The 22054-nt window shown below is 52.4% G+C and overlaps 6 protein-coding genes across 6 annotated transcripts; 3 read left to right on the top strand and 3 right to left on the bottom strand.

The window, feature by feature from the left end:
* Positions 1–1151: 1151 nt before the first annotated feature.
* On the top strand, positions 1152–6077 carry AA0111_g11261 (hypothetical protein; the record flags this gene model as incomplete). The annotated part of the gene is made up of 4 exons (XM_028645106.1): positions 1152–1228; positions 1396–1834; positions 1896–5712; positions 5764–6077. The coding sequence occupies 4 exons, from the start codon at positions 1152–1154 to the stop codon at positions 6075–6077; spliced, it is 4647 nt and encodes a 1548-aa protein (XP_028501168.1).
* A 1325-nt stretch (positions 6078–7402) lies between these two features.
* On the bottom strand, positions 7403–10543 carry AA0111_g11260 (hypothetical protein; the record flags this gene model as incomplete). The annotated part of the gene is made up of 4 exons (XM_028645105.1): positions 7403–9100; positions 9150–9611; positions 9674–9946; positions 10004–10543. The coding sequence occupies 4 exons, from the start codon at positions 10541–10543 to the stop codon at positions 7403–7405; spliced, it is 2973 nt and encodes a 990-aa protein (XP_028501169.1).
* Positions 10544–11580: 1037 nt separating this feature from the next.
* On the bottom strand, positions 11581–13988 carry AA0111_g11259 (hypothetical protein; the record flags this gene model as incomplete). The annotated part of the gene is made up of 2 exons (XM_028645103.1): positions 11581–12826; positions 13075–13988. The coding sequence occupies 2 exons, from the start codon at positions 13986–13988 to the stop codon at positions 11581–11583; spliced, it is 2160 nt and encodes a 719-aa protein (XP_028501143.1).
* A 539-nt stretch (positions 13989–14527) lies between these two features.
* Positions 14528–15346, top strand: AA0111_g11258 (hypothetical protein; the record flags this gene model as incomplete). The annotated part of the gene is made up of 2 exons (XM_028645102.1): positions 14528–15128; positions 15183–15346. 2 exons carry the CDS (start codon positions 14528–14530, stop codon positions 15344–15346), a joined length of 765 nt encoding a protein of 254 aa, XP_028501142.1.
* A 390-nt stretch (positions 15347–15736) lies between these two features.
* Positions 15737–16540, top strand: AA0111_g11257 (hypothetical protein; the record flags this gene model as incomplete). Its single annotated transcript, XM_028645101.1, has 1 exon — positions 15737–16540. The coding sequence occupies one exon, from the start codon at positions 15737–15739 to the stop codon at positions 16538–16540; it is 804 nt and encodes a 267-aa protein (XP_028501135.1).
* Positions 16541–16715: 175 nt separating this feature from the next.
* AA0111_g11256 (hypothetical protein) lies at positions 16716–21047 on the bottom strand (the record flags this gene model as incomplete). Its single annotated transcript, XM_028645100.1, has 1 exon — positions 16716–21047. The coding sequence occupies one exon, from the start codon at positions 21045–21047 to the stop codon at positions 16716–16718; it is 4332 nt and encodes a 1443-aa protein (XP_028501149.1).
* Positions 21048–22054: the final 1007 nt, after the last annotated feature.

The following is a 22054-nucleotide window of genomic DNA, read 5'->3' as shown; positions in this document are numbered from 1 at the left end:
AGAGAGGGCAGAAGAAACTCCAAGACATGGAGGTGCTGCGTGGTCGACTTTGTACCAAAGCGAACATGCCGCTAGATGGGGGAAAGTGACCAAGATGTTTACGGGTTGATGATGTACGAATGGTTGGACGCACCTAAGTCGATGCAGTTACCGGAGGCGTAGGCGTAGGCGGGGCCAGCATGATAGCCATCGCTGGCAAGGCGATTCTCCGGCCGTAGTAGGCCTGTACGACACAAGGCAAGCAGTAATTGGCATCATGGTATCACTGTGATACACTAATGAGATGAAGCAAACACTTCGTTTTGGAGGAAAGGGCAAACCACACTACCGCAGCCATGTACTCCTACTGGATAGAATCTACCAGCAGAACGAGGTGGATGAAAGCATGTGCAGGGTTCATATACGGATGAACAGACTAGTAGGAAGATGCTGATAGGATAAGGATACCGACCAAAGGGTCCAGGGCAACCATGATACCAGACAAACCTTGACAGAACGGCAGCAGATACTGAGAGCATAAGTCGTTAAGGCTCGTTATATGGGTCGAGCTGGGCTGTGCTCGAAGTAAAGCTGCGACGGGTGCTCGGCGATGCGACACAGCGTAGATGACACATCGCACCTTCCCCTTCTTCACAAGGGGTCACGGGTCGAGTCGTGCCTTCCGGGTGGTACAGTGGAGAGACTTGGAGATTTGAGGATGAACGACGGCATTCTGGGAGTGGCTGCGAGGAGGCGATAGCAGAACAAGACGTCATTACTTAATTTGCACCTGAAATCGGCAGGCGCGACGCGTTGACGCAGGACGCGTCGTTTCCAATTGGTGTGGCGGGACGTTGAAGAAAAAGTCCCCATAATACGATCAAGTCACGTGCATCCATCTCGGCTCCAGCCAACCTCAAATGTTCGGCCATGGTTGAAGCTCTTCTTCTGTCGCCGCAATACGACTACATCTCCCACCGAAGTGTCCCACGACGAACTGTGCCATCATCTCCCCGATCTGCCTAGCACGAAATCGCTGCAAGCCTGACATCATCTCGACTGCACCTGCCTCCACCACTCGCCTGCCACAATCCCCACACTAAATCTTTCGGCCTCGACACCACGCTTTCGTCTCGTAGCCACTTCCGCATCCGCATCTACACCACCACACAATGGCTCCTACTTCTTTTGCTTCGGCAGCTGCAGGAAACAATGCCAATCCAGCGCGTCCAGACTCCGGCGCTGACTGGTAAGTCTTGCCTTGCCTGCGCCCCATGTACACACCACTATCGAGCTACATGCGGCACATTGTTATCCCTTGTCGCTAGACACAGCACTTGATTTTATTGTCCTATTTATCACAACGCTCGCTACCGACATGATTCTCTTTCTGCCCGACGCTTACCCGGAAAACAGGGCTCGACGTACCAACGGTGCCACGCAAACATTCCGCCGACCCTCACACGCGACCAGCCTCTCCGGCTCGACAAACCACTCATCTACACGAGACCCTGCCGCGCCACAGAACCCGTCGACGAACTCGGGCGTATATGTCCCTCCCCACGCACAGCCTGGTCGCAATGGCAGCTCATTCGAGGGCCGCTACTCGCGGGACCAACTGACGCAGCTGTTCCGGATACAACAAGCGTCAAGCGACCTCAACGACGGACTGTCCGATTTGTACATGGGAGGATGGGAGCCCCACGCTACAAATGGTGCTTCGAGCGCTTCTTGGGGTCGCAAGGACGATCATGGCAGAGAGAGGGAGGCGCCGAGCGGGGTCGACCAGTGCTGGGATAGAGACGGTAGCATATTGCCACTCAGCCTGGCCGGCATGACTGACGAGGAGAAAGAGGTAGAAACTCACACCCCACCACACCTTCCTAACATACACTAACGCGCGCTTCTTCGCTTAGGTCTTCCACTCGTCTGTCAATTCGCCGCTGAAACCACCCACGCAGAACAAGGACGGCACTCCCAAAGAAGGCCTTTCGCTACGCAAGACATCCGTATCGCAGGGTCCAGGCACACCATATGGTCTTTCCTCGCCCACAACCGCGCGTCCAGGTGCCCGCCGTCGCGACACCAGCGAAGCGTATCCGTTCCCCTCGTCCCCCGCCACCTCACGATTCGCGCGCGAAGAAGGCAGCGCTGTCACTCCGCCACCCGCTCTAGTACGCCGTCGGACAGATTACAAGGAGCCTGTAGAGGGTCGCACTGCGGAGGAGCGCGAAAAAGACAAGGGTACGGTTGAAAGTGCTGGTGGCTTTGGCTCTGCAAAGCGCGCAACCACAGCACCTTTCAGCCCAGGTGGTAGTGCTTCGCCGTGGTCCGCGACTCCTGGTGGTGGTTTTGGCGCTTTCGGAAGCTTTGCAGCGCCGCAGTCAGAAAAGAAACCTGGCTACGGAAGTTTACGTGGCGAGAGTCGATTCAAAGGGTTGATGGGCAAGCCGAGCATTGAAGACTTTGGGAACGGGCCGAAAGAGAAAGCTTCAATGAGTAACTTGGGCAGGCTAAGCGAGGCAGAGCCCTCAAAGACAGGCAGTTCGTGGATGGAAACTCGCACCAACAGACCAATGAGTAACGATACAGATCCGTTCCCCGAAGACGACCATCCGACTGGCAGTGCTGCGTTGCGCGGCGAAGACGTTAGCCCGCCCCGGCCACAAGGCTTCGGCAATTTCGCAACGCCCCACCGCCCCGACCACCGCGACGATTCTGGATTATCCGCATTTGGGATGACTACTGCCGACACTGGACTTCGCGACATGTATAACAGGAACAACTTTACGGATCAGTCGCCCCATCGGGGTAACGAGCCAATGAGCCCGACGGACACGAATCCGTACCAAAGCCCACACCACGCACGAGACCAGCATAATGACGATTCGGACGATTCCGGCGACCAGAATGCACACTTCCCTGGCATGAGCAGCTTCCATATCGACCAGTCTGTTCACTCGAGCATCCATAACGCGTTCGGTGGGCTTGGGGGTCTCGGAAAGGTGTCTGCACCATTCGAAACTGCAGCAAGTGACCGCAGCCAGACTTCTAGCGTTGGACCAGCCCGAGGATTCCCTACCCTACCTGGGCTTGGCGGCCTTCCTGGTCTAGGAGGTTCCGCAGCGTGGCCTTCTGGAAACCACACCATGGGCACTCCGACTCGTGAACGCGGTGGTCTGGGGGGCTTTGACCATGCCTTCGGAAACGTTGGCGAGGCTCAATCGCCTTCTCTGGCCGGCCTAGGCAATAGTTCGCTATTTGGACATGGTACTGTAGGCCGCTCTAGCAGGCTTGGCTCTCTGTTCCCGCCCTCCATGCAAGAACAAATGCGATCCAATGATCCGAACAGGGTGCATGCCGACGACAACTCCTCACACGGTGACCGGCAACACAGCATGACCGGCTCGTTTGCAAGGAATGCCCTTGGGGGGCAGGCGCCAGCCCGTGATACAGAAAGCCCGTTCCGCGCAAACCGTAATCTTTTTGAAGACTTCTCCAATGCTCACCATGACGACCACGGTTCGGCGGGACAGTCTCAGAACATGGCTACCACTTCACTCTCAATGGCTGCTCTTAACCCGACAAGGACTGCACAGCCATCCACGCCAGGTGTTGGAAGTCCAGCCTCCAGTCAGCCTCCGGTGCCTCAGCAGCGAATGATGGTTATGCCTGACAGGATGAGATGGATCTACCGTGACCCCTCAGGTAATGTTCAAGGACCTTTCTCTGGTCTGGAGATGCACGATTGGTACAAAGCTGGCTTCTTCTCGCCTGAGCTGCTGGTGAAGAAGGCTGAAGAGCCTGATTACGAACCCCTCGCCCAGCTTATCCGCCGTATTGGTAACTCTCGTGAGCCCTTTTTGGTCCCTCAGATCGGCATCCCGCATGGCCCTGCGACGTCTCAGCCAGGTAATTCCTGGGCAGGTGCTGGTCCTAGCACTGCCACTGCTCCAGGTGCTCAACCCCCATTCGCCAACAGCTTTCCCAGCTTTGGAACTACCCTTACTGCCGAACAACAGAATGCTCTCGAGCGTAGAAAGCAAGAGGAGCAATACCTCATGGCTCGCCAGAAAGAGCACTTAGCTCAGCAGCAACAAGCGCTCGCCCGCCAAGTCCAAATGGGAGTGCTGCCAAACCAGCTCAACCACCACTCCAGCGCGCACAGTCTGCACAGTCAACCAAGTTTCGGCAGTATCACATCGCCAGGCGGATATCAGCCATCGCCTACTCAAGGTGCCGCGGCCGGAGCGTCTGTTCCGGGACTCATGGACAACACCTTCAGAGTTGGTCCCGGTCCTGTTCCAGGCTTGGGTCCGATTGGTCCCGGCATGGATATGCTGAGCAACAGGAGAGACCAGGAGATGCCTGCTATGATGGACCGTCTGAATCTGGGACGTAACAACCAGCCTCCATTCGCTTTTGGACAACAGCAAGATTCCGATGCTCACGCACAATACATGGCCTCCGTGATTGGCGACCGCGCTCGTCTCAAGCGCGAGCAGGCTGAGCATGACGCCACGGTTCGCCCTGGTGGCCCTGAAGACATGCAAAACGCGCGGAACTTCGCTGAGCGTTTTGCGGAATTCCAAGACTTGCGAGTCCAGACAGACATGGAGCAATCGTCCAATGCCGCCCCTCCACCAGAAGGCGTCATAGGAAAGCCGCCTACTGCAAATGCTCAGCCATCGCAGGAACAATCTGAGCCTGCTTCCCCCGAGGAACACGAAGGACAGGATCATCAGTCAGAGCATCAGAACGAAGGACCATCTGTTGGTCAGGAGACGCTGTCCCTCACTGAACAAGTTCAGAAGGCTGCTTCTGCTAAGCACTCCCCTCAACCAGCAGCTGCATGGAACAAGGTCGAGCCTGCGATCTTCCCGTTCCCACCTCCGCCATCCCAGTCTCCACTTCCTGCTCCAGCTGCTCAAAGAAAGCCTATCGTCGCTGAAAATCTCAACACTGAGTCTCGTTCAGGTGCGGCGACTCCTGCCGCTGATACCCCTAGTGTGTCCATTGCTCCTTGGGCCAAAGAGCCAGTCAACGCATCTCACGGACCTTCATTAAGGGAGATTCAAGAGATGGAGGCCAAGAAGGCTGCAGAGCGTGAGGCAGCTGCAGCCGCAGCTCGTCGCGAAGCCTTCGAGAAGGAGATGCAAGCCCAAAACCAGTCACCTGCCGTTCAGCCTGGCTTGCCTTCGAGCTCCACCTGGGCCAGCGGTGCCTCGCCTGTCACCCCTAGCACGGCCAATGCTTCCGTCTGGATCAAGCCTGCCGCTACTAAAGTCGCCGCACAACCAACACCCAGTTCCAAGAAGACACTACAGCAGATTCAGAAAGAAGAGGAGGCTCGAAAGCAACGTGCTACTGCACAGGCTGTTGCTGCGGCCAATGCCTTTGGTGCCGCCGTTCCAGCTCCATCGGCTGGCAAGCGATATGCTGACCTGGCTAGCAAGAGTACACCTACGCTAGCTGCTGCTATGCCTGCTGGAAGCACTGCATGGACTACTGTTGGCGCGAGTGGCAAAGTAAAGACGCCAGGTGGCACCACTACTCCTGTACCCGGTGCAGTCCGCTCGACTAGCTCGACTATAGTACCATCGCTGGCCAAGAAGCCTACTGTAACTCGTAGTGCAACAATGGGAGGACAGTCTGGGAAGCTCAACGCCGAAGAAGAGTTCCGAAAGTGGGCTGTTAACGAGCTTCGTCATGATCTCAACAAGGGTATCAATGGTGAGTACTATCTGTTGTGATTCTTTGTACAAAACACTAACTGTCCAACAGCTGAGGACTTTGTCTCCTCCCTTCTTAGCTTCCCGGCAGACGCTGAGCTCATCACTGAATCCGTGCATTCCGCCTCCAATACTCTCGATTCGCGCCATTTCGCCGAAGAGTTCCTCCGCCGCCGCAAGCTAGCAGACAAGGGCATCATTGACGAACGGAACACTGCATCTCCTGCTGAGAACAAGGCCGCAGGCAGCGGTTGGTCCGAAGTCGCTAAGAAGGGTGGTGCCAGCACTACCCAGACACAACAACAGGCACCTCTCGACTCAAGTAATTTCAAGGTGGTTGCTGCCAAGAAGAAGACCAAGCGGTAGATTCGTTACGATTTGGCAGAGCTCGACAATGACTACACATTTGTCTGAACTTTGCACTTGTGCGCTGTTCGATATCATTGTGTCTTTTCACACAGTATCGCTCGTGGGTCAGCCTGTGATGGCAAGAGAACTATTCTGCGGCATGAGAATATGAGCAAACTTCACGACACCACAGAAGGGTTTTGTATCTTGGTCGAAATATTCGAGTGTGACTACACAGCTAAAAGCGCATACGTGCCCATTAAGAGTACATTGTACCCACCATGTCAGAAGAGAGCAGATAGCGCCTATGTAACTGAAACGAACCCAAAAATCATTGTTGGTAGCTGTTGGACTACTGTTACATGGACCGAATCCAGAGTGAGATATGCTACTATATTGTAACACGCTGGCCATTGTTGCTAATACGTGTGGAGAAAGACGCTTCAACCATTCAAAATTACAGCGTCTCCTGCTTGCTTTGTCCTTTCCAAGCCTGACTTCTCGTTCGCCTCTCTTTCTTTCTTCACAGACTAATCATCTTTTCTTGATTGTTTTCGATCGTCTTCTCGTCAGCATGTTAGCTGCGCAATCTCAAAAGAGTAGGGTGTATACACTGAACAACCCTAAACCTCAAACTTGAGTCGATGCAATCAGCCTACCCTCGGGCATGTCTCTTCAAACCATCATTGTCAGACCAAGCATCACATGCACGTGCGCAATGCATCAAGAGCATGGGGTATAGATGTGCTCTTCGTTCGTCTATCATATATATCCCTGCGTATTCGTTTTTCCACCTTCCACCGCAAATTGATCAAAGAGTGGAGAGGAAAAAGATTCAACCGCACACATACCCCTCAGTTTTTATACCCAAATCTTCTACCCATACACCATTTCGTAGCCCACCAGTGCCCGTCTCACCACGGCTGGCAGGCGGGGGTATCATCGTCCCATCGTATTCAGCTTGCACCCACCCATCGCACACTCCCAACGCTGAGCACACAACGAAGACTGGACCAACAAAGACGCATAATCCACAAGAAAAGCAGCAAATTGGTATATATTTCTGTTTGCGCCGTAATTGGGGAATCATTCGGACAGAGAGCAACAAACAAACGCCGTAAACAAGAAACTGCAAAAATGACGCATACAGGAAAACAAGACTGCGAACAACAACCAGCCAGGCCAGGCTTTTGACGTGGGTATTTTCGCCGTAGAGTAGGAGGGGTATAATTCTTTTGTCGTCGCACACGTACAAGAGACAATGAACGCGTAGCGGGGTATTCTTCGTTAAAGGCCGGGTACAGTAGTGGTATCAAATAAATGGTTCGAGATTGGTGTATCACTTAACGAGGAGGCCCAATAGGGGCCGGGTATCCAGATGCAGAATGAGAAGTACTGGGGCGCCCGCTGTCCACGGAGCCCCGCGGGTCGTACCTAGGGGTCACATCCCCAGGCGCCGCGGAAGAGGAACCAAAAGGAAACTTGGACTCAAAACGAGGGGCTGGCATAGGCCAGCCGTTGTTGTGGTGCTCGTCGTCCGCGAGGTTAATGCCGCTGTCGTTCCACGGGTTACGGTAGCTACCGGTGGATTCAAGGCTGGCAAGGGATGCCTTCGAAGCGTTGCTAGACGCATGCTTGAAGAGCGAACCGGGTGAGTTGGTGTTCTTACGTCCGTTGAAGATGGACGTAAAGGACGACATGCTACCTGGTTTGCGAAGGCGGTCGAGCATACCGCGAGGCTCATCGTCACCAAAGTGAGAGCGAGTCGGCGAATCGGTGCTCTCAACAGCCGGCTCCGCACGCTGGAGCAGCTTAGATTCGAAGAAGGGCAAGGAGTCTTCGAACGAGTCAGACTTGGGACGTGGGAGAGCTCCACGGACGGTGTTAGTATCAAGCCCATGCATGACTAGATTGTTGAGAAGAAAGTCGATGGCGTCCTTCAATCCGCCAGCATTGTTTCGGGTGAAGACAATGTGGAAGGCTTCGATCTGCTCTTCTTTGCCATCGGTAGTTTCGGTCTGCGCTTGCTGAAGCTGAGCATCGACCTCGTGCTGGGTCTTGAGCTTGTCGAGAATATCGGCCTTGAATTCGGCAGAGCGGAGGTACTCGCTGAGTTCGGTGGTGGAGGGGAAGGCAAGATCGTGGGATTCCGGAACCATACCCAAAAACTCGTCGACTGCGAATGGCACCTGATATTCAGGACCGGACACCGTAACAATGTCGCTAGCTTCCTCAGTGCTAGGGAAAGTGATCTTGCAGTTGAACTTCTTCTCCAACTCGTCGATCTTGTCTAAACGAGCAATAAGTTCTCGATGGTATAGGCGGTTGATGTTGATAGTCTCAGAGACGAACTCGGCATCAGCCTTTTCAACCATGTCCATGATCTCTTGCTTGACCAAGTCAAGATTCTGAGCATTGCGCGCAGGAGTACGACAGATGACATTATCCACCTTGATGTCGTCCTCCTCTTTACCGAAGCCGCCGCGGTCCATGGCGTTCGAGAACTTCACGAAGACAGAGTACTTCTTCATGATGCGCTGGATGTGCTGACCGCCGATACCGATAATACGCTTATGGTACTGGTCAGGAACATGGAAGGAGATGGAAGCAGGCATCTCCTGTTCGACAAGATCTAGACCGTTCTTTGTGGCCTCGTACTGAGCACCGCGGACTACGATGTAGAAGTTGTACTCGTTGAAGCCATCGAAGACGATCTGAACACTGCTGTGGCTCATAATCTTGTTGATCTTGCCGTTCTTCTTACCGCTGACGAATTCCTTGTGCTCGTTTGCGAGCTCGATCTTGACGCTCATGTTGTACTGAGATTTCTTCACGAATGGGATGTTGCTGATGACCATCAGTGCAGCTCTGACAGCATCGTCAGATCCATAGATGTGGAAGTTGAGCTTCTCAAAGCTGACTTCAGCGCCGGAGTTGATGCAGATATCGGAGAGCATAGCGCGAACATCGGCGGGGGTAGGTGGTCGCTGCGTAGGGTCAGGATGGGTAATGAACCACGAAGCACTGTAGAATTGGCCGGCCTGGTTATGATTAGTATAAATCCGAGTACAGTGCGTGCGACAAACTCACAAGCTGCATCAGTTCGCGCACAGTACGCTCGACATGCAAGACGTCAGTGCCCTGGACACGCACAACACCACGCTGAACGCCAAGAGGGGGCAGTAGGATGTACGAGCCGTTGTTCTCAATAATCTTGCGCACCTTGTCCAGACGCTCCAACAAGATGGCGTCAAGCTTGGTGTCAGTGACCATGACAGGCTTCACAAAGACCTTGGTGGACATGACAAGATCGTGCAGACGTTGCTTGGCGCGCAGTATATTTTCCGAGTTCTCACCCGTAATGTATACTAGGTCATCAGGCCTTCGCTGGGCACCCGGCGGTGTGTAGCCGAACAGGCGAGGGAAGGGTGGGGGAAAGTAGATGGCTGTGCCTGTGGCAGACTCGATCATCTTAATATTCTTGCGCCCACGTCCGCATATAAGCGTATGCATAGTCAGCTCTAGCTTCATGGTATCGACGGTCCGCTTGAGCTGTGACGGCATCGGATTAGCATATTGCGCTAGCGGGCATCTGTGGGGCTCGCAGAACTCACAATCTGGTCGATCATAATCAGCACACGCGTTTTTGCATGCTCCATGGTCTCGAGATCGCCGTAGATGGCACAGCGCAGACGCGGGTCCATGCCTGTGTCAATGTTGCCATGGAAGCTCGCCGTCTCGATATCGGGCTGCTTGGGCATCAGCAGGAAGATGTCAGCCTTGGTGGCCTTTGAAATCATGTCGAGCTGTTGAAGCACGGCACCCTTGACATTCTGCGAGGGCGGGTCGATGATGAGCTGCGAGTCGATATCGACAAAGGACGATCGCTGTGCCAAGACGTCAGCATGTGCTTCACGGGCGTAATCCCAGCATCATCAGCCTACCAGAGAGATGGGCGTCGAGTTCAAGATGCGGCAGCGCATCGAGTTGACTATTTCCAACTCGCCAGACAGGCACACGTTGGTGACGAGCGCCCGCAACGGGCCCCGCTGCAGGCCGGGTAACGGCTTCGACTCGGCCGACGTGACGTTGGCTGAGACGCGGCCCTCAGTCTGCTCGCTCACTTCTCGACACAGGTTCCGCAGGTTGTCGACATTCTGGGCGTGGACAGGCAGCTTGTGTGTCGGGGTAGCATCTGCCGTGCCTTCCGGGTGAGTCCACCGCGCCTTCGCCCCCGGGCTTGCCCACATGATGTCGTCCGGGTCAGGTCCGGCGAGGTTGGATGAAAAGGGCACGTTGAAGGACAGATTGACCTGGGTGCCGGGAGGTATGACGGGAGGCTGTGACGTCGCCGTCGAGGGACGCTTGATCGGAGCTGTGACGGGCATTTCGTGGTTGGACCTCGAGAAGGAAAAGGCCGTGGACGGAGCCATTTTCTCCCAGCCGTGACGGGCCTGTGCCGGGAAGTTTGATAATTTGTGCATGGTGGTGGAGTCGACGCCCTAGGTGTTGGCGGGCGGGAGGTGGTGGGAGTGGGAGAAAGAAGAAGGACGAGGAAGACCGGAGGGCAGCAGCTGTCGAGCGAGCGTCGAGCAAGGCGGTGCCTGGCTGTGATTGGCTTGTCACATGTGCTTAGTGGGCCACGAACACCATGACCATGGTGCAACAAAAAGAAGATATTCACCCCTTCCCACCCCCCAGCCCAAAAGCAGAAGCTTCTACCGCCCTTCGAGATTGGTCCCTTGAATTGCAACTTGACGTGCTTTTTTCTTCTGGTCGTGTGCCATGTGCTGTCCGCGTGCTTGCAGTGCCTGTTGAGCTGTGCTGCGTCGTGTGGGCCGGGAGGCGCCCTGCCAGTCTATCGCGAAACAAGCATAGCCGGCGCTCAGACAGGCTCAGTATTACAGCATCATGGCATATCCGAGTAAGAATAGAAGTCTAGAAGGGCTCCGATCACACCCTCTTTTCTACAAAGTATAAACCTCGTCGCCCTCGTCGCCTCGAGCCCTCACCTTTGCAACCACCCCACGCGCGTCAAACAGGCACGGTTGCGTGAGAAACACTGTGTGTGTGTGTGTGACGAAACAGCCCTTGTAGCTGGATCCTCGAGGCAGTCCGCGCTCCCCTCAGGATCCATCTGTCTACGTGGGGATGCGATCTGCCCATCTCTTGGTGTCAGAGCCCACTGCGCGGTTACGTCTCCCCTGCAGTGCGATGACGGGTGCCCGCTCACCAGACTCAAAACGGAAAACCTTACTCTCTAGTCGGCACCACAGCCGAGGAGCCCTACCTGTGCGCAGGTGGCACTGAGACACTGATACTTCGAGTCACTGAAGAGCACCTTCCAAGAGTAGGAGTGGATACTGCATCCAAATACAAATGCAAGTGAATACACCGCGCTAGCAATGGCTATCCAACGCTATAGACTCTTACAATTCTATGCAACACCAACGCCCATCTCATACACACTAACTAGGGTATCCTACAACCATCCAACACAAATCTATCGTTCAAACAAGCTCTAGTAGCGCGTGTACATGCGACGCGGCTCCACAAACGGATCTGAGGCCACTTCGATAGGTCCTTCTTCGACATATCGCCTACCCTGAGGTGCACCAACATAGCGACGCTCATCAAAAGGCTCCTGCATAACACTGACCTCACGGAATCGAGGCTGTGAGGCGCGAACCGCAGATGGCTGTATGCTCTCATGGCGAACATAACCTTCAGGCACTTCTCGTCGAACAACTTCTGGGCGCATACTGTACGATCGTGCAGACGCGTACTCTCGTGGCGGGCCCATCTCTTCATATTGTGGCGCAGGCCGGTATTCCACCTCTACAGGACGCCGGGATGGCTCCCGTTGCCGATACGGACTCTCAATCATCTCAGACTCTGATGCTTCAACGTAGCGTCGAGGCGGTGGAGGCATCCTTTGAACAGCGTCCTCTTCATACAACTCTGCACGTGCGGGTGCACGCATTGTTGGCTCCCGCGTTACAGCGCGCTCATAGTATGGCTCAACCTCTACTCGTCTGCTAGGTGGCGCCATCGACTCTCGCGCATCCACTGGTGCTGCGTAGTATTTATTTCCAAACTGATCTACGACAATACGGCGTGGCGGTGGAGCCATGAGCTGCTGAGATGGCATGTATTCATGGATAGGTGATCGTGAACGTTCGCGTATGTATCTGGGTGCGGCTGATGGGCGAGCTGACGCTTCTCGGTACATCGGTGCCTCCGTACGATCGACGAAGGCGTGAGATGCTGCGCGAATCTGGCGAGGCTCGGGTGCTGCGTACAACTCATTGCCACCACCACCTGGCGAGTAAGGTCGTCGTGCATATTGAAGACTTGCGACCCGCCTGAGATCTTGTTCATCACGTAGAGATTTGCGTTGTGGTGTGCGTATGACAGTTGGAGACGAAGGCTCATCGTACTCGCGGTAAGGTCGTGTGAGAGGTTCCGGATCACGATAATACACAGGTTGCAACCTGGGACTGTTCTGCGCGGATACAAGCTCTACTTCATCGGGATGAGGCTGCAGCGCACGTCGCTTACTGGGCTGCGAATCGGCGTATGCAGCGAAAGGAGGAGGTGACTGCGGCTCTTCTTTAATGTACGGCTCGGGCGAGTTGGCCACACGTTTGCTAGCCTGTTGCTGTTGTTGGCGCTTCTTCTCGTCGCGCTCGCGCTTCTCTTCTCTTCTCCGCTTGCGAGGGTTTTGAACTGGTGCTGCAGGACCGTTCGGGCTTTGACGGCGTGATCTACAAAGCGTTAGTATGAAGATGATTGAGAAGATATAAACAGATGAGGAAGCGAAGAGAGGCATGCAAGAACAGCCATGACTGGCCTCAAGGCAGCAGAGCTGATGGTCCACAGTATGGCAACACTCGCTACCATACAATCATGGCTGAATAGATAAGCCGGTGTAGTGAAGACCAAGCTGGTGATTCGACATGCGAAAAGAAAAAACGTTGGAATGAGAAGGTAAGAGAGTTCTTTAGTATCATACCCATTCGTACCCCCATGGCGGTTGCGCTGCCGACCCCTAAGAGGCTCGCTTGGGCCGATCTCGGCTGGAGGCGGAGAGTAGTCTTCCTCTTCTTCACCATCCTCATGCAGTTGTGCAGGCTCGGGTTCATAGATTTCTATGTCATCGGCCGGCTCATAGGCCTCTTCGTCGAGATCGATCACAGTAGGCTCAGCCGGGCGAGAGTGGACATTCACATGCTGGGCTGCTGGCTGCGCCTGTGAAGTCAGTGGAGCTACATCAGCATGGGCGTGGTCAGCGTGATCAACATCCTCTGAGGACCAACTGTTCGCCTTGCTAGAGTAGTACGAATTCTCGTCAAATGACTCAACGTCATCGCTGTTGTTAGTCGGAGACGGTAAGCCAGACACAGGCGGAACCAGCTGGTGAGCCTTGATCAAACACTGCTCGACATCGATGAGAGCTTCTCGCTCGTCTGCATCGTTGCCACGACCCTTTTTATCGAACTGATCCTTCAGGGCGCGCTCTATCTGTTGCCGCTTCAGCTGCTGCTCTGCCTTGACCAGGTGTTCGGATTTTGTGAGCAAGATGGGATCGATGCTCGAAGAGGAAGACTTGGCCGAGTATGGTCGCTGTGTAGGGGGTATAGGAGATGTGGGAGGCCGTGTGGAGGATGCTGGACGCGGAGGAAACAGCTGCGATGAAGATCCGTTGGATGTGCCGTTGGTCGTGGGTCTGCTAGAAGCAGTCTGCGGAAGACGCGGTGCAACCTGTTCAATTACTTTGGGTGGCAGATGAATACGCGGGTGTTTGCTAGCAAGCACTTCATCGCGTATCTGCAAAATCTTCTGGAGGAACTCGGCCTCTCGAAGCACCTCTGCAGACACTGCGCCGGCACCGTTCAGATGCGACGGCGGCGCTGCGGCTGTCGACATTGAAGCGATTGGTGCTGCCATCACAACAGACGCGAAACTGAGCTTAGTACCAAACACCAACAAGCGAGCGCAAGACTGGCGATTATACAAATACAGGCGACACCCGCGACTGAGCTGGGTGGGAAGATGATGAAGGGGAACGAGTTTCAGCAACACGCCAGCAGGTGGGTAATGAATGTCGGAGCCACGGCGCGTTCTGGTTTTCAGCAGGTGCACGCGCCAGTAATGCCACTAGGCCTGAAGGAGATGGTGGCTTCCTCATGTACTCATCACGGTTTCGATGACTGTAAATGCAACAATCGCGTCTACTTGAGAAGTACATTGAACATTCGCCTCGCTTTCGTCTACACTGCCGCAAGGTATGATGCTTGATCTGTATTATCACGAACACCCAATTAAAGCTTACACCAAGTAGACAATCTTTGGAATCTTCCAACGCCACCTATCCAGACAACACAACTTGGATAACTTAATCATCCCAACCCATTTTAACATCCAATTGCTTGAATCAATCCCTCTGTATCCATAAAGTTGAAGCCATGTCTTTCAATACAGCAGCGCCTCCGGAGAGCATGGAGTATCGTCAATATGACTCAACAGCAAACAACAACGCCACAGTGGACGAGAACGAAAAGCCAGTCTTCTTCTTCGATATCGACAACTGTCTCTACTCAAAGAGCCTTGAGATTCATAGAATGATGGCTGAGCTCATTGACCAATTCTTCCAAAACCACTTGAGCTTGTCGCAAGAAGATGCCAACGAACTCCACTACCGGTATTACCGCGAATATGGTCTTGCCATCGAAGGACTCGTTCGTCACCACAAGGTCAATGCGCTAGAGTACAACAGCAAGGTTGACGATGCGTTACCTCTGGAGGATGTCATCAAGCCCAATCCAGAACTGCGCAAGTTAATCGAGGACATCGACACGAGCAAGGTCCGGTTATGGCTCTTCACCAATGCCTATATCAACCATGGCAAGCGTGTCGTCAAGCTTCTGCAGGTTGACGATCTTTTCGAGGGCATAACCTTCTGCGACTACGGCTCGGACAAGTTCTACTGCAAACCGCATGTGGAGATGTTTGACAAGGCGATGGCGGAGGCCGGTATCAAGTCGAACGAGAAGTGCTACTTCGTGGGTGAGTGAGACCAAAAGTTCCCTCTACACATGGTTTGCTAATGTCCTGACGCAGACGATTCTTATATTAATTGCAAAGCAGCCGAGGGACGTGGGTGGAAGACGGCGCATCTGCTTGACGAGAACGACCCTGCACCCGCTCAGCCAGCAAGCAAGTACCAAATCAGGAGCTTGCAGGAGCTACGCAAAATCTTTCCAGAGGTCTTCAAGAGTTCATGAGACGGTACACGAAAACATATCGTGTTTGTGCAAAAGGATAGGCAGGGTTCATGCAGCTGCATCAGATGAATCCTGCGGATCTTCAAGGCTATAACGATGATGACTACATCATAGACTAGATTCAAACTAGATAGAACAATCACAAGATTAATACTAGAGCGTTGAGATCAAAGGTTGGATCTACGGAATAATTTACATTGCGGGTGACCATGGCTCGGTCTCTTATCGTTCGTAAGCACAAAATGCGCGTCTCCGTTGCCCTTGCGTGTTCTTACGACCAAACGTAGCACCAAATTCAGGCAACAACGTCCCGAGACTTTTTAATCCGTGTCCAAAACTCTACATTCTCGATCTAGGTTATCAATGAAGACAACAAAGCAATATCAAACCATGACTTCAACAACTACCACGAACACAACCCCACCCGCCCCGCAGTCCTCCGCGTTACCCCCAACACACCCCTTCAACACCTCCTCAGCCAACGCAACAACACTCGCCGACCACACCAACCAACTCCCCATCTTATCCGAAAAAGTAACACCTCAACGAAAACCCCTCCTACGCCTTGAACTCCGTGACTTATCCTCCGATGGCGCACGCGCCTTCCTCCGCCTCATCCACGCGTCCAACGCGCTCGAATACGCCGTCGACGCTGTCCTCAACTGTCTCTACAGTGACCTGCCCATATCATGTATACCTGGCACGCGCTCCGTCACCCTGATCTTGCGGGAGATGGACGGCGTTGCATACACTACGGGACGAGATCTCGATGACGACCACAAGGAGATACATCTAAACACAAGCTACATATCACATGTACCTGAGTCGCGGCAGAAAGAGGAGATCATGGGTGTTATAGTTCATGAAATGGTACATTGCTGGCAACACAATGGACAAGGCGCTGCACCTGTGGGCCTCACGGAGGGCGTGGCGGATTGGGTGAGGCTGAAGGCTGGGTATGCGCCACCGCATTGGAAGAGGCATGGAGATTGTGATTGGGACGCTGGGTATGAGAGGACAGGATATTTCCTCGAGTGGTTAGAGAAGGAGCATGGGAAGGATGTTGTGAGGAGGATCAATGAGGGATTGAGAGAGGAGAAGTACAATGGCGAGAAGTTGTGGAAGGGGTGCTGTGGGGAGAGTGTTGAAGAGTTGTGGAAGGCGTATAAGAAGAGTTTGGAAAGCTGCGAGTAAGGGTCTGGTACTGAGGATAGGTTATCGGAAGAATTATTCGGAGTATCACAATAGGGACGGATTACTTTGTGAAAAAAGAATCCAGAACATGCAACAAACCGCGGTTATATCATGGGCGGTTCCATATACCAACACATTATCTCTACGATACCTACCAAAGATCTCGCCCTCAAATTTACCTCCGCCTCCTCGCAGGAGCAGCCTTTCTTGGTGCCGCCGCTTTAGGTCTCGAAGCTGCTGTCGGTCTCAGAGCACTCTCTGCGGCACTCTTCTCGGCCTCTTTCCGCTGATATGCCATTCCTTGCTCTCTGTCATGTTCTCTCTGCTTTGCAATTTTCTCCTCTTCCTTCCTCTGCGCTGCAATCATCATCTCTTTTTGCTTTCTCAGCTGCGCGTCTGCTTTGTCTCTTTCCTTCTGTTGTGCCTTAGCAGCCTGGTCTTTCTGTTTCTGCTCAGCCTTTGCGGCCTGACTTCTCTCTTTCTGCTGTGCCTTTGCGACCTGGTCCCTCTCCTTCTGCTGAGCTTTGAGAACTCTGTCTTGTTCCTTCTTCTCGGCCTTTGCAGCCTTATCTAGTTCCTTCTGGTAGACAGCTTGGTCGTGGGCGGCCTCTTTTTGTTTAAGCTTCTCTTCCTTGTCGTGCTCTTTTCTCCCAGTCGCTTCTTCTTTGGCGGCGGTCCTCTGCCTGAGTTTCTCTTCTTTATCAGCTTCCTTGGCTGCAGACTTCTGTCTCCTTCGTTCTTCTTTCTCGGCGATTGTCTGCTTGAGCTTCTCCTCTTTGGAGACCTCTTTGGCTGCAGCTCTGAGTTTCGACTTCTCTTCCTTTTCCGCAATCTTCCGCTCTAGTTTCTCTATTTTGGCCGCATCTTTTGCTGCTAGTTTTAGCCTCCGATTCTCATCTTCGACAGCTTCTTTTGCTGCCAGCTTTTGTTTCCGCTTCTCCTCCTTGTCAGTATCCTTGGTGCCAGCAGTATCGTGCTTCGCAGTAGACTTCTGCCTTAGCTTTTCCTCCTTGTCTATTGCCTTCTTATCTGATGCTAGTACCTTTGCTTCAAGCTTCTGCCGTGTCTTCTCCGCTTTCTTAGCCTCCTTATTGGCTTCTGTGGGGCTAGTCTTTTCAGACTTTCCAGCATACTTTGCATCTTTGTCGTTCGGAGACCCTTTAGCATTCGGGAGTTCTTTTTTATCAGCCTCCTCAGCCTCCTCCGTGTCGGCTTTCTCAGTCTTGTGCACCAATCTCAACTTCAAAGCTGTTCTCTTAACTTCAACTTTCGTTGCATTCACCTCGTTCTTATGTTCGTAAGCCTCTTCCTTAGCAGCTTTGGGTTCTGAAGCCATATCGTCTTTGCCGTCTGACTCAAAATCTCCAGTCTTACTCTCCTTGTGCTCAGCGCCCTTTCCGTTTTTCGTGGCTTTTCTCTCAGCCCTCTTTTTCGCTATGATAACTCCCTTCGGTGATCCCTCTAAGTTCTCTGTGTCCCTGTCTTGTTCTACGAAGCTCTCCTGGTTGGGTTTTGCACCGTCTCCTTCGTTCCGCTTCCCCTTTTGACCATTGGCATCTGTCTGGTCTGTAACCGCACTGCCATTTTTGACACCCGACTCAGTAGCCTGTTTCCGGGCGTCAGCATCCTTTTTCGCTGCCTTCTTGTCCTGCTTCACTGCTTTCCTCTCGACTCGCTTTTTCTCTACTTCTCTCTCCATACTCGTGGGTAGCTCCATCTCGCCTTTCTGCTCGCTATCTACGCTGTCTTTTCCCATTCCGGCCACCCGTTGTCGGATATTGGCATCTTTCTTTGCTGCTTTCATGTCTGACTTTGCCAATTTTCTATTGGCTCTCTTCTCCAAAATCAAGGTTTGATCTGTACCAGATTGTAGTTGGGTAGTGCTTTGAACTCCACCTTTTCCGTCCTTATCAACTTTACCTTGACCATTGGAACTATTGGAATTTTGCTTAGTCTTGGCTTTCTTAGTTTCTCTTTTCAACTTCCTCTCTGCCTTTTCCTTTGCTATGAGATTTGCTTCCTGTGCTTCTCGCTCCGCCTTTGCATGTTGCTCCGGTGTGAGGTTGACATGCATGCCATTCTGCTCGTGCCGATGTCTTTGCTGATCATGGCATGAACAACGCTCGCCTCGATGATCATGACGTACAGCGCCAGTGTGTGGCACGCCTGGGTGTCCCTCTAGATGCTGTCTTCGATTCTCATCCCATTGATCTTCTTGAAAACTGCCTTCCTCACCATACGCTTGTCGATTCTGGTCTCTACATGCTGTATCGTAAGTTTGGGGTACTGGGATATCGCGAATCTCTTCGGTGGCTGTACGGGATTGTCGAGCTGTGCCTCTCTGTGGCCTATCCATGGTACTGCTGGTCTCTATATGTCGTTCCTCTTCCTCCTCCCTCATACGCCGCTTGTCCTCTTGTTGTTGTATCTTTCTCTCACGGTCAGCCTCTTTCTTGGATGCTCTATTCTCTTCTTCGGCCTCCCTCCTAAGCCTCTTATCTTCAGCTTCAGTTTCTCGTCTAGCCCTATTATCGTCTAAGTCTCTTTGATGTTGCTGCACCTTGTCTTCCCGTTGCATAGCACGTTCTTCTAGACGATACGCGGCTTCAGCAGCCTTCTGGTCTATCTTTTGTTGCCTCTCACTCAATCGGCTTTGCATGTTTGTTTCCTGTTCAGCCTTTCTAGCTTCCTGTGTCATAGCCCGCTCTTCGAGACACTGAGTTGCCTCCATGACTTTGCGATCCGCTTTCTCCCGTGCCCGTTCGATTTTATCAGCTGACTGGAGTTCTCTTTCTGTTTTGCGAGCTTCTCGATCTATCTCTTGTTGCTGTTGCCGCTGAGTGGCTTCTTCAGCCTCCCGATCCCGCTTTTCTTCTGCCTGGGTCGTCTTCATCTCCAGATCGTTCGCTCTCTTCTCCTTCTTAGCTTCGTTGTCTATATCGCGCTGCCCTCTTCTCTGCTCAGCTTCCTCAGCTCTTCTTTCTCGCTTGGCCTCTGTGTCTTCTCTTCGACGATTCTCACGTTCGTCACGGTCGGCAACCTTCCTTTCATCCCTTTGCGTCTTCTCTTCGGCTCTTCTTTCATCCTTTTCCGTCTTCTCTTCAGCTCTCCTTGCGTCCTTTTCCTGCTTTGCCAACTGTTTAGCTTCGTCCGCAGCCCTTTTCTGGTTTGATTTGTCGGCAACGTCTTGTGGTTCTTGTTGTTCTTGCAGCTGTTGCTGTTCCTGCTGTGCCTGTTGCTGTAGCTCGATCTCTTCAGCTTCCTGTGCGGCTAGCTCTTCCGCCTCTATGGTAGCGAGTTCGTCATCCGCCTTCTTCTGCATTGTCTGCTCCATCTGAAGTGCTTGTTGGCGTTCCTTATATTTGCCGTGCTTCTGCGAAGTCACATAGGCGGCAGTTTCTGCTGCTTCTTGCTCTGCAGTTAGTCCTGCTTCTTCCTCGGCTTCCTCCTGTATCTGATCTTGTCCTAAAGTCTCCTTTCGCATAGCAGCATGTATCTGTTCATGACGCTCTCGAGCCATTGTCTGCCTTTGTGTTTGGACATGAAGATGCTGTACCTGGTCTTGCTCTTCTTCTTGTACTATGTCTTCAGCATCCTCTTCTTCGTTATGTGCTGGCACAGCTTGCATCTGCTGCTGACGTTGCCAGCTAAATGCTTCGTTTCGCGCATGGACTTGCATCTGAGGTGCTACCCCATCTACCTGTGCATGAAATGGTTGTCCTAAACCTACATCGTCTTCATCAGTGCCCTCTTCTTCCTCAAGTTCTTCTATCACTCCATCGCCATATTCCTCTTCTTCTTCCTCGTCCTCTACTTGTGTACTCACCAGATCTGGAGGAATTCCCCCCTGACCTCGAAGTTGCTGTATCGATTGCATGCGTTGTTGTTCATTGAACTGCTGTCTCGCCGGCACGTCGCGTTGCTGCTGCGATCGAACAATCACTTGAGAAGCTTGTGTGGATTTTAGAAGAACCAGCACAGTAGCCTGGTCTCTGTTCATTTCAATGGGAACTTTCTGATTCGAACCTGCTTCTCGTACCTTCAGTCTAGCTGCCTCTGTGATAGAAAGAGCTTGTGGCTTGTCGACGACGGGCTGTATTGGAACCTGCTGCTGTGAACCATTGTTACTCTTGTCAGCTTCGCTGTCGTCCTCAGAAACCCTGTTGTCTGAAGCATGGTCATGATCGCTCTCCTCGGCAGTACTCCCATCCAACGACTCATCTTCGCCGTCATCTGTACTTTCAGCTTCGCTATCAACTATGTCATTAAAATCGCTATCTTCTTCAGCCTCATCTGAAGTCTCCTCGTCTTCACTGACTTCTTCTTGTTCTTCGTCGTCACTGATTTCTTTTTCGCTATCGACGTCCTCAACACCGAAATTGCTATAGTCAGAATCGTCTTTATCATCTGGGGCAATAACGGGAAATTCTTGATTGAGTTGATGAAGTGGAATGTCAGGTTTGCTCGAAAGTTGAGAGCCTGCAATAATCGGATGTGCTGTTGCCATGATATTCAGTCTTACCAGCATAAAGCTGTATGGTTCTGCCTAGGATTTGTGATAGAACGATGAATCCTTGAGAGAGTTCCTAGCTTATGCGGAAAAGGAAGAGCAACTACGTAAGAGATTTTATATTTAACATAGCAAATAGGCTGTCGTATAACGATGAAGGCTGCTGTGATAGTCTGTCATTGAATTTGACATCAACTGCGTGAAGTGGACAGTATGCACGTGGAGATAGAATCAGTACTCTCGTTTCTGCGTTCTTCATACTTCCGCATGGTACCTTGATGCAAAAACACGGTGATGCCCTTGCCCTTCCTGCTTCACTGCCAGCACCGCTTTGGATTTTGACTTGTAATCAAGTTCCAACAAGTAAAGTGAATATTTTCAGTTTATTACGGATCATCCAAGGCTTATATTTGCCAACGAAAGCTGTGATATAGCAATTCGATGTGAATTATAGTACGCTCTACCTATTCAAGAAGTATGGATCGCTACTAACAGGAGATAGATCTGTGACGATATACTTACACAGCTGTCAGTTGATAAACCATTACATTGAGCGGCACACTTCCATTCATCGACCTATCCAGCTCCAATCACATCGACGCCTCTCTCTACAATAAGATCAACCCCACCAAAACCACGAAACACAGTCTCATCTATCAAAATCCAACGGTATTGGACATGTGCATCATCGTTCCCAGAAAGACCTGCCCTACCTGTGGATAAGCTGGCAAAGGTCATGATCCATATACACGAGGGGGTTCAGATACGATTAATTGTGGAAAAACCGGCCCATTGTGCGAAAGAATTGTTATAGGTGATCCCAAGGGGAAGAAAGGGGATTGCGAGGCATGTGTCTTGGAGAGCACATATGAACAGAGGAAGACGGAGGGTAATTTGACAGAGAAGGAGAAGAAAGCGGAAAAAAAGAAGGATGCAAAGATAAGGCTTAAGCTGGATGTGGAAGAAAAGAGAAAGAAACCGTGGCATGGTGCTGAATGAAGCTA

This window comes from Alternaria arborescens (genome assembly GCF_004154835.1).
Source record: "Alternaria arborescens strain FERA 675 chromosome Unknown contig_46, whole genome shotgun sequence".
Taxonomy (NCBI): domain Eukaryota; kingdom Fungi; phylum Ascomycota; class Dothideomycetes; order Pleosporales; family Pleosporaceae; genus Alternaria; species Alternaria arborescens.
This window is presented reverse-complemented; position numbering and strand designations above follow the sequence as displayed.